Raw genomic sequence first — 11,465 nt, forward strand, 5'->3', positions numbered from 1 at the left:
TCAAGCATTTGGTGGCGCTAGTGCTGAGCGACAAAAATTCAACGCTAATGTCACATCTATACATTATCTATGGTTAGATTAAACAGCAACAATTCATTGACAGATAACCTAACCTCAAAATGGTTTAAATTTGTTTATTTCTTTAATTTTTTTTTAATTAATTTATTTTTTAGGCTGTAACATTACACACCGATTTAGGAACGATAAAGTTAGAATTGTTTTGCGAAGCTTGCCCGAAAGCATGCGAAAATTTCCTAGCTTTGTGTGCGAGTGATTATTACAACGGATCCGTATTTCATAGAAACATTAAAGGGTTTATTGTACAAACGGGGGATCCTACAGGTACGGGGAAAGGTGGAAGTTCAATTTGGGGTGGAAAATTTGAGGATGAATTTAAAGAAGAAGTCAAAGTAAATTAAAAAATAAAATTATTCCTTTTATTTCGATTCGTAATTTTTAGCATAATGCGAGAGGGATGGTTTCGATGGCTAATAATGGCCCAAATACAAATGGGAGTCAATTTTTTTTCACATACGGGCCTCACCCACATTTAGATTTAAAGTATACTTTATTTGGAAAGTAAATGATTTTTAATTGATCTAAATTATTTATAATTTTTTGTTTTTTTTAAAGAGTTATTGATGGTTTTGATACTTTGGATGAGTTAGAAAAGTTGCAAGTAAACCCAAAAAACTATAAACCGTTAAAAGATGTTAAAATAAATAGTATTACGATCCATGCTAATCCAATTGCTGAAACGGATAAATCAAGATAGAAATAATTAAAAGATGTGTTATTTATATAAATTTATTTTGTAAAAAGAACAGTTCATGTATCAGCATCGACTTCCTTAAAATCCATAACTAAAGCTGAGATATCATCCCTAGCCTCAGTAAATTCACCCTCTTCCATTCCCTCACCTACATAATGGTGTATAAAAGCCCTTTTTTTAAACATCAGATCATATTTGTGACATATTCGTTGCCAAGTTTCTTTTATTGCTGTGCTATTTGATAACATTGTAACAGCTCTTTGGGTTCTTGCTAAATCACCACCAGGTACGCACGTTGGGGGTTGATAATTTATGCCGACCTAAACGAAAATTAAACAATTTTGTTACAAATTAATAAAAATTAGCATTAATTTAATAACCTTAAACCCAGTTGGACACCAATCAACAAATTGAATCGTGCGTTTACTCTTTATATTCGCAATGGCGTTATTAACATCCGTTGGGGCGACGTCCCCCCGATACAAAAGACAACAAGACATGTAACGTCCGTTTCTCGGGTCGCATTTAACCATTTGATTAGCAGGTTCAAAACAAGAATTTGTTAATTGAGCAGTTGATAAAGCTTCGTGGTAAGCTTTTGAGGCAGGTACAAAAGGAGCAAAGGTAATTAAAGGGAAATGAATTCTTGGATAAGGCACTAAATTCGTTTGAAATTCGACTAGATCCACGTTAACCTGGCCTTCAAACCGTAAAGATGCGGTCACCGATGACACGACTTGTCCTAATAAACGGTTTAAATTGGTGTAAGTTGGACGGGAGACATCTAAACTTCTTGCTAAGATGTCGTACATCGCCTCGTTATCCATAACGAAGCAAACATCTTCGAAATCCATGCAACCATGAGTTGTTAAAACGGCGTTGTAAGGTTCAACAATAACCGGGGATATCTAAATTAATTTTTTATTAAATAACAATTAATTAAAGCAATGTTTAGGTTACATGTGGAGCTGGGTAAACAGCAAATTCTAATTTACTCGTCCTTCCATAATCAGAACACAAATTATCCATCATTAAAGTAGTAAATCCCGACCCAGTTCCTCCTCCAAAAGCGCGAAATAAAATAAATCCTTGCACTTTATGACACCCTTCCGCAATCTTTCGAGTCCTATCTAAAGCTAAATCAATCATTTCTTTTCCAACGCTATAACAACCCCTCGCATAATTATTAGCGGCATCTTCTTTACCAGTTAATAGAGTTTCGGGGTGAAATAATTGCCGGTAAGTTCCCGTTCTAATCTCATCTATCACCGTTGGTTCTAAATCAACCATCACAACTCTTGGCACACATTTCCCAGCCATTGAAACTGAGAAAAATGCGTTATAACTATCATCTACGTTTCGTCCACCACCTTGATAAAGACAACCATCGGGTTGTATGCCATGTTCTAAGCAGTAAAGTTCCCAACATGCGTTTGCTATTTGTACTCCGGCTTGTCCGATATGGATTTGAATGACTTCTCCCTTAAAAAGAAGTTAATGTGCTGAGGAAGATTTTGTTTAAATGCTAGGAATTTAGTAATACCGACGACGGCATATTATTTTTCCGTTAAATTGTTCATTATTCTATTTTTTTATACTAAAAATTTTGATCCTGAAATGAAAAAAAATTTGATTTTGAAATGGTTAAGATTTTTTTGACATTTTTTTTTGAGTGACAAAAAGAAATTGTTTCAATAAAAATTTATTTCATTAAATTAGTTTTTAATACAATTAGAAAATTTATTTTTAAATTTAAGGATTAACAATAGGAGGTCGAACTGGTCCCATAGGCCCCATAGGCCCCATCGGCATCATTCCCATCATCGGCGGTCTCATTCCCATCATAGGAGGCATCGGACCGTGGGGACCCATCATCATCGGGGGCATTGGTCCACCAGGAGTCATTCCTACAATAAATTGTAATGAGATTAATTAAAATTTTATTATTTTGAGTAATATCAAACCTGGTGGCATCATTCCGGGCGCTCCAGGCCCACTTGGTCTTTGTCCCATCGTTAATTGAGCCGGGGGTGGAATAGCAACCCCCTTTCCAGGGGGCGCAAACGGATTATTAGCGATTTTCCCAGCTTTAAAAGCAGCTGTTGTAGCATCGATTAAGTGCTGAGCTTGCTCCTCCATCCATTTTTGGTAATAAAATTTAACATTATCTTTATGTTTCCTACCAGTACAATGAGTTTTTCGTACGCTTGGGGAGTCATGAGTGAGATATGTATCGCAATAATCACAATAATATTTTGGCATTGTAGGTTATGTTTAGACAAGATTGAGGTTATGTCTCCTTTCTAAGTTAATTTTTAATTAAATTAATTTATTGGCTTACTTAAATAATATAAGTTAAGTTAATAAAACGTCACAAAGTTGATTTGAGGTTGAGTATAAACAATAATTAAGCGAAATTGATTTTTTTATCAATAAATAATCTTAGTGACACAATCAATACCAACTTAAGAAATTAAGTTAAAAACCCTAAAATTATTAAAGAAATTTGAAATAAATTTAGGTATTTTCAATATTATTATTACTAAATAATAATAATACAATAAAATATTGAAAAACATTAACAAAAAATAATTTTATTTAAGTTATCCATCAAATTTGAAATGCCATCTAGTGGATAATAATTACACTAAGTTTTACAGAAAACTTTAAACTTGCTATCTACATTAAAACTTTAATTATTTATTATAAACAATTATTGCAAAAAAAGGAAGGCCACAGTCGCTACCATAGGATTTCAAATCAATTATTTAGTTACAGTTGCGAAAGGCAATATAGCGTTGTATATCGTCGGTGTGTCTGGGTTCCCCAGGCAACTTCGGACCTTCCCTATCCTTTGATTCCCTTCACCACGTTTATATCCCAGAAAATCCCACATCTTTACAACGAGAACTTCTCAAATGAAATAAATAAATGTTATAAAATCCTCAAAGAATTCCCACAAAGTATTTCTACAAACTTTAAGGCACAATTCTAATCCTAATTTCGATCATTTTGGTACAAAATCTCTTTGTGTTGTTTCAACAAGAAAATGCGAATTACGTTGTAACACGTGCTTTTTCATCGATCGATTCTGCTTAATTATTTCGTTTAATAATTCGTTTTATTATTTCGTTTAATCATCATGGAATTTTTCGTTGAATATTCTAGAAGATAATGATAATGTAACGGATATCAGTATTTCATTACAATTTTACGACGAATTTCACCACGTGGTTCGATAATCGATATCGGACTTTACCCGATAAAAATATTGAATTAATCTTAATCATATCTTAAGATAAAACATAAAATTTTTGTAATTCGTTGAAAGATTTTTGAATTTCCCGCTTTTAAATTGACGGTTTTATACTGCGACCACGCGGATTAAAAGAATTTATTCCGGGTAACTTTTAATATTAATTTTGGGTTTAATGAGTAAAAAAAATGTTTTTAAATCGATTGGTGGTGATTGTTTTTGATTTTAAATAATAATTATTTGTTAAATTGTGTTTTTAATTATTGGGGTTCGAGGCTATAAAATGTCGGCCAATAAGAACCGATTTGGTACTAAAATTGGTGCGTTTTGATTGGCTGACAGGGCGATGCTTCCAGGACGTTCTAGAAAATCCATCGTTTGCTATAAGGTTCGAAGCAGCGGTTAAGAGCCGGCCATTCGTGTAAAAACCTTCGTACAGTGAGCGTCATTACGTCGCATTTTCACAACTTTTAGAACCTTTTAAGAATTAGCACATAAAGAAATTAAAACAAGGTACGATCTTATTCTTTAATTTATTTAATTTTTGACTTGTGAAGTTTATTTTTTGCTAATAATCGTTTCATTAACGTTTAGATGGCAAAAGCACCAGCAGTCGGTATCGATTTGGGCACGACGTATTCTTGCGTCGGTGTTTTCCAACATGGAAAGGTCGAAATTATCGCCAACGATCAGGGTAACAGGACGACGCCCTCGTACGTTGCATTCACAGACACCGAACGTCTTATTGGAGATGCCGCTAAAAACCAAGTCGCTATGAATCCCAACAACACAATTTTCGGTAAGGAAAAAAAAGATATAACCTTGAATTTTTAGATAAGGAAAAAATTCTTGGCCGCCATTTTGGTACCAACCTAAAAAAATTATTTAAATTTGCTAAATAAATATGCTTAATTGCTTTATAAAAATAGTTTCGACCTCAAAATTTAATTTAGATCTGTTATACAACATTGAACTCGACCTTGAATTGACTGTTTTATAATTATGTCTTCTTGATTTGGAAAAGTAGGTTTATTCCTCCGTAAAACTCTTGAACCATCCTGATTTTGTGTTTAGTCGAAGGTCGTATGACTCAGCTCCTTTTATCAATGTAGAAAATTGCTTTAAAGAAGCTGAGTCATCATAATTTACCTTGAATTATGCTTATTTCAACCAAAAGGTGTCTTTAAAAGGATGTTTTAATAGAAATAAAATAAAATTATTTAATTATAAAATAATTGTAGATTTAAAAATGTATTTAAAAAGTTTAAGAACACTTCTCATTTACAAATTGAATCTCCAAAATCTCAATTTACTTCTGCAACAACTTTAATTCATTTAAAAATGTGTTTCAAGGTATATCGGGCATTCAAGAGAGACCTAGCTGGTTGGAATTGAGATTGATTCATAGCCTAGAAGAACCCAAATTCTTCTTATTAAAAGAGTTACATAATTGTTGGGTTGAATGTTACTCAGATTTGTTTTGTAATAAATACTCTGTAGTTACAGATAACAAGACACCTATTGCTTCTATTTCCTATATGTGCTGAATACTTTTGTTATTACTCTGGCTACAGTGATTTCTTAATCACCTTTTATCTTCATGTTCTCAAGTTCCTACTTGGTTAAGCAAATGATGTTAAGCTTTTAACAACTGTAATCTGACTCCAAAAATCAATCACCAACCTCAAAATAACGTTTCTTACAACCAAAATGACTTTCAACTTCAAAATGATATTGTATCATCTTTAACATTGTACTTTAAAATGACATTTATCACTTAAAAAATGTCATTATGGAATTGTAAACGTCATTTCTCAAGGTGAAGTAGACTTTTATAACTTCAAAATGGAATTTCTCACTTTTTAAAATGTCTTTGTGAACTTCAAAGCGACATTTCTTATAGCAAAGTTGACTTTTTGAACTTTGAAATGAAATTTCTAACTTTTGAAATGATTTTGCGAACTTCAAAATGACATTTCTTAGCCTCAAAAAGACATCATCAACTTCAAAATAGCGTTTTTTATAGTTAAGATGACTTTCACTTCAAAATGATATTGTATATCTTTGACATTGTACTTTAAAATGACATTTATCACTTAAAGAATGTCATTATGGAATTCTAAACGTCATTTCTCAAGGTGAAGTAGACTTTTATAACTTCAAAATGAAATTTCTCACTTTTAAAATGTCTTTGTGAACTTCAAAGCGACATTTCTTATAGCAATGTTGACTTTTTGAGCTTTGAAATGAAATTTCTAACTTTTGAAATGACTTTGCGAACTTCAAAATAACGTTTCTTGCCTCAAAAAGACATCTTATTGTTTTAGAATAAAGCTAAGAATAAACTTTTTTTTTTTTAGTGTTGTCAAAGAAATTAAATTTACAGTTTCCTGTAAATTACCCTACTATAACCAAAAATTGTTCTACTAAAAATTTATGTAAAATTTACTTTATTTTCTAATATGTAACATTCTAACATGTTAAACTTTTTATAATTTTCGTAATCCATCTTAAAAAACAGGATTATTAATTTGAACGTTTATTTGAATTTAATTAAAAAAATGTATGAGCGCCATCTATCAATAATTTATTAAGTCATTTATTAATAATATTAAATATTAATAAAAATTGTGAAATAATGCAATCTATTCCAACTTTTGTGTGAAACAAATATAAATTAAATAGTTCAACAAATCTATTTGTTTCAAATATCAGAAATATGTTTTTTTTTTTAATTTTTAGTTATAATTTACAGGAAACTGTAAATTTAATTTTTTTGATGACACAAAAAAGTTTATTTAAACCTTATATTTTTGTAATCAGAAAAAAATAACGAATTTAATAAGCGAATAATTAGTGGTTGTTTCCATTTAAAAAAACAAAAATTGTCATGATATCTAAAACCGAAAAATTTTTTTTGATTACGTCATGAAATTCTCTGTAAAAAAAGTGTCCATATAATGTCTTGGTCCATTAATTGCACTTGTTGGTTTTACGATATTTGCAATTTTGGCGCTTTGAGGTTTTCGGCATTAGCAGTTTCTTGAAAAACGAGATCATGTTTCCTAGTTAGCCTATTTGGACATTGAATTTGAACCACCCTGTAGTTTAAAATGACATTTGTCACTTAAAAAATGTCATTATGACATTCTAAACGTCATTTCTTAAGGCAAAGTAGACTTTTTCAACTTCAAAATGATATTTCTCAAACCTAAGCGTTTCAAATGATTATGAATTAGGTAAATTTAATCACGAGTTGTTATTCGCTGGTTTGCATCAATTAATGCCTTAATTGTGTCTTCATCAGCTTCAAGTGGCCTTTCAGAAAGATGGTGCATCTTCAACATCAATATTATTATATTACAGTTAGAAAATATATCTTCTCTGCCTTAAAAGATTGCGTTTTATTTTAATGGGTCTCAACTGTAGCGCTTTCCCTGCAAGCAATTTCATTTCATGATATTCAAAAAAATTAAGAACCCCCCCAATTTTATATTCTATGTAAGATTTGAACAGAAAATGATTTAAATTTTGATAATGTAAAATCATTCATGATAGAAATATGTATATTTAATAAAAATGATATTAACCCTAATAAGTTTTATTTTTAAGTTTGTAAATGATGAGATTAAAAGTCATGCCAGACTGGAGTTTATGAATAAACTATGTTTACCATAAATTACTGAAGATTTAAAATGTTATAAATTATTTTTAAAGTGTAAAAACCCCATATTAATTTTTTTTTTGTTTAAAACAGATGCTAAAAGATTGATTGGACGTAGATTCGATGATACTACAGTCCAAGCTGATATGAAACATTGGCCATTCGATGTAATTAACGACAACACCAAGCCAAAGATCAAAGTAGAATACAAAGGAGAAGTAAAATCATTCTATCCAGAAGAAGTGAGCTCCATGGTTTTAACCAAAATGAAGGAAACCGCCGAAGCGTACCTGGGAAAATCAGTTGTTAACGCTGTAATCACCGTCCCCGCCTATTTCAACGACTCCCAGCGTCAAGCAACTAAAGATGCTGGAACAATCGCAGGGTTACATGTTTTGCGTATCATCAACGAGCCAACAGCAGCCGCCATTGCTTATGGTTTAGATAAAAAGGGAGTTGGAGAAAGAAACGTTTTAATTTTTGATTTGGGCGGTGGAACTTTTGATGTCTCCATTTTAACGATTGAGGATGGTATTTTCGAGGTTAAATCAACAGCTGGAGATACTCACTTGGGTGGGGAAGATTTCGATAATAGAATGGTAAATCACTTTGTTCAGGAATTTAAGAGGAAATACAAGAAAGATTTGACCTCCAATAAGAGGGCGTTACGTCGTTTGAGAACATCTTGCGAAAGAGCGAAGAGAACTTTATCATCGTCGACACAAGCCAGCATCGAAATTGATTCACTGTACGAAGGAATCGACTTTTACACATCCATAACTCGCGCTCGATTTGAAGAACTTAACGCCGATTTGTTCCGCTCGACCATGGAACCAGTTGAGAAGTCCCTTCGGGATGCTAAAATGGATAAAGCTCAAATCCACGACATCGTCCTTGTTGGTGGATCCACGCGTATCCCAAAAGTTCAAAAACTCCTTCAAGATTTCTTCAATGGTAAAGAATTGAATAAATCTATTAACCCAGATGAAGCCGTCGCTTACGGTGCCGCCGTTCAAGCCGCAATCTTGCACGGCGACAAATCGGAAGAGGTACAGGATTTGTTGCTTTTGGACGTTACTCCTTTGTCGTTGGGTATCGAGACCGCTGGAGGCGTAATGACCGCCCTCATTAAGCGTAACACTACGATCCCTACGAAACAGACGCAGACGTTCACAACTTATTCTGATAACCAACCAGGCGTGCTGATTCAGGTTTACGAAGGAGAAAGAGCCATGACTAAAGATAACAACCTTTTGGGTAAATTCGAACTTACCGGGATTCCACCAGCACCTAGAGGAGTTCCACAAATCGAAGTAACCTTCGATATCGACGCTAACGGTATCTTAAACGTAACCGCCATCGAAAAATCCACCAATAAAGAAAATAAGATTACTATCACCAACGATAAGGGACGTTTGAGTAAAGAGGAAATTGAACGTATGGTTAATGATGCGGAGAAATATCGTAGCGAAGATGAAAAACAAAGAAACACCATTTCCGCTAAAAACGCTTTGGAGTCTTACTGCTTCAATATTAAGGCGACCATGGAAGATGAGAAGGTTAAAGATAAAATCAGCGAGTCCGACAAGAACACCGTCATGGAGAAGTGTAACGAAGTTATTGCTTGGTTAGATGCGAATCAATTGGCCGACAAAGAAGAATACGAACACAAACAAAAGGAATTGGAAGGAGTCTGCAATCCAATCATTACCAAATTCTATCAAGCTGCCGGTGGTGCTCCTGGTGGTATGCCTGGATTCCCCGGTGGAGCCGGAGCTGCACCAGGAGGACCAGCACCTGGAGCTGGTGGAAACACTGGACCAACTATCGAAGAAGTTGATTAAACAATTTAATTTTTCTTAAATATCATTCCATTTATTTTATTTTTTTTGAAGAGAAGAAACAGTATTATTTGTTTTTGTTTAAAAGATTTTTTTTTTGTTTCAACAAATTTTTTTCCCGTTTTTATTTAGTTATAAAAGGGTCCTTTATGAACTTTTGAAACTTGTGGCTCGACTTTTAATTCTACTCTGATGTAATAGTTCAAGTTTGTCGGTTTTTTTATTTGGAAGCATTTTTTTTTTTTGTGAAACTAATAAAACATTTCAATTAATGTTTTTCTTGGTACTTTTTTAACCTCTAATTGTTTCCTTTCATTTTGTTGTTTCTAAGGATTTTATCAACAATATGAATTTATGTGATAGAGATACAACTTTATTTATTATTCATAATTTTTAAGAGTTTAAAAAACTGAAAAAAATTTCAGTTGGATTTTATTCTTATCTTTTTAAGTGATAATGAAGAACAAAAGAATTTGTTTATAAGTAATTAAGAAGAGTCTTAAAAGATTAATAGTCAAAATCGTTTCTACATATTATATACAACAGTTTGTAATCAACTGGATTAAAATCAGGATCCTTAGTAGCTATAAAATCCATGATCGTTATCCTGCATATCCTTAAATTTATATTTTTAATTCTTTCAATATCAGTTTTAGACACCGCCTCCTAATCCCTAATTCCTGGATAGATATGGATCAACGATGAAATTAGCTGTAAAATCACTCAAAATGGCAAATTTCCTTTCACCAAAACTCGAGGTCCGTTGAGTAACCATCTGTATAAGATTATCCAACTCCATATGAACGTATCCCCCCGCAAAGGCCTTGCTATGACGTCATTGGAAGAATTGACATTTCTATGTTTTTATTTATACAGGTATTTCATTAAAGAAGCAATATACAAAAAAATAAAATAAATATTAAAATTAAAGCGAAATATTAACGGTTATAATTTTATTATTGTTAGGTTATCCAACTTGACTCGGTTACCATGGTGATTAAGATCCAAACATTGCAGGTGCTTGTCAAAATTGAAATTGAATTTGTTTTCTTAAGAAGAAAGTCTTATTTAATTGGTTTAAAAGGCTGTATTTAACTCAAAATTGGTTAATCTAGGGTATTATAAACAAGGTAAGTGGATTAAATCAAAAAAAGATATTTTTAATTTATTTCTCTTAATTACAACCGATTTAACCCAGATATGCCTAATGTACTACATTTAGGACCGTCAATACCTGTTGAAACTTGCAAGGTCATGAGCGCCTGGAAATGCGCACGTTACATCAAGTCGTGCATTTTAGATGTAGCAGTGATAGTGATAACTTGCAGTTTAGGTGTTTTCTTTAGATTTTGTTTTAAGTGCATCCGAAAGTCAAGATAAGTTGGAAATGGATTATTGCCCGGTTCGCTTTGAAAGGTAAGGTAATTTTCAATTATAGAAATTAGAATAATATTATGATTCTTTGATTACAGTAACAATAAATAGTTGTATAATTAGTATTATTTAAAAGTTTTGCATTATTCAGTAAATTAGAGTATAAATTAGGACATTAGGATAATAAACGACTATCACGTTCATCTAATTACAGGGGGTTTTCGCTTCATGAAGCCCTTGCTATGCTTGAAGACAATGACGACATTGTCAGCCAGGTTGATGAAATAACTATATTTCCTCCTGTAAACGCTGCAGCCGACCTGACAGATGAAGATTCTGGAGCAGAAAATGATCTTACAGTGAATAACCTACCGGCATCACAGTTACAAGCGCCGGTGGAAATCGTAATTGAAAGTAACTACGACAGTGATTTTTCATCAGATGACAATATACCTCTATCAGAGTTACAATCACAAAACACGGCAGCAAGAAACAAACAAAAAGTAAAAACTAAAAAGAGACAGATGCACTACAGTTGGATAAAAGAAGATTTGAAAT

The 11,465-nt window shown here is 32.6% G+C and overlaps 4 protein-coding genes across 4 annotated transcripts; 2 read left to right on the plus strand and 2 right to left on the minus strand.

Annotated features, from left to right (window-relative positions):
- The first annotated feature begins 28 nt into the window (after window positions 1–28).
- Window positions 29–1,123, plus strand: LOC111418167 (peptidyl-prolyl cis-trans isomerase-like 3). The gene is made up of 4 exons (XM_023050631.2): window positions 29–122; window positions 174–410; window positions 461–579; window positions 634–1,123. The coding sequence occupies exons 1-4, from the start codon at window positions 120–122 to the stop codon at window positions 773–775; spliced, it is 501 nt and encodes a 166-aa protein (XP_022906399.1). The 5' UTR covers window positions 29–119; the 3' UTR covers window positions 776–1,123.
- On the minus strand, window positions 633–2,435 carry LOC111418166 (tubulin alpha-1 chain-like). Its single transcript, XM_023050630.2, has 4 exons — window positions 2,316–2,435; window positions 1,733–2,254; window positions 1,153–1,680; window positions 633–1,092 (listed from the first exon to the last, which is right to left on the minus strand). The coding sequence occupies exons 1-4, from the start codon at window positions 2,325–2,327 to the stop codon at window positions 829–831; spliced, it is 1,326 nt and encodes a 441-aa protein (XP_022906398.1). The 5' UTR covers window positions 2,328–2,435; the 3' UTR covers window positions 633–828.
- A 23-nt stretch (window positions 2,436–2,458) lies between these two features.
- On the minus strand, window positions 2,459–3,239 carry LOC111418168 (small ribonucleoprotein particle U1 subunit C). Its single transcript, XM_023050632.2, has 2 exons — window positions 2,737–3,239; window positions 2,459–2,679 (listed from the first exon to the last, which is right to left on the minus strand). Exons 1-2 carry the CDS (start codon window positions 3,032–3,034, stop codon window positions 2,525–2,527), a joined length of 453 nt encoding a protein of 150 aa, XP_022906400.1. The 5' UTR covers window positions 3,035–3,239; the 3' UTR covers window positions 2,459–2,524.
- Window positions 3,240–4,373: 1,134 nt separating this feature from the next.
- On the plus strand, window positions 4,374–9,805 carry LOC111418165 (heat shock 70 kDa protein cognate 4). The gene is made up of 3 exons (XM_023050629.2): window positions 4,374–4,541; window positions 4,623–4,827; window positions 7,786–9,805. The coding sequence occupies exons 2-3, from the start codon at window positions 4,623–4,625 to the stop codon at window positions 9,534–9,536; spliced, it is 1,956 nt and encodes a 651-aa protein (XP_022906397.1). The 5' UTR covers window positions 4,374–4,541; the 3' UTR covers window positions 9,537–9,805.
- The last annotated feature ends 1,660 nt before the right edge of the window (window positions 9,806–11,465 follow it).

The sequence above is a fragment of the Onthophagus taurus genome, chromosome 10, assembly GCF_036711975.1.
Source record: "Onthophagus taurus isolate NC chromosome 10, IU_Otau_3.0, whole genome shotgun sequence".
NCBI classification, from domain to species: domain Eukaryota; kingdom Metazoa; phylum Arthropoda; class Insecta; order Coleoptera; family Scarabaeidae; genus Onthophagus; species Onthophagus taurus.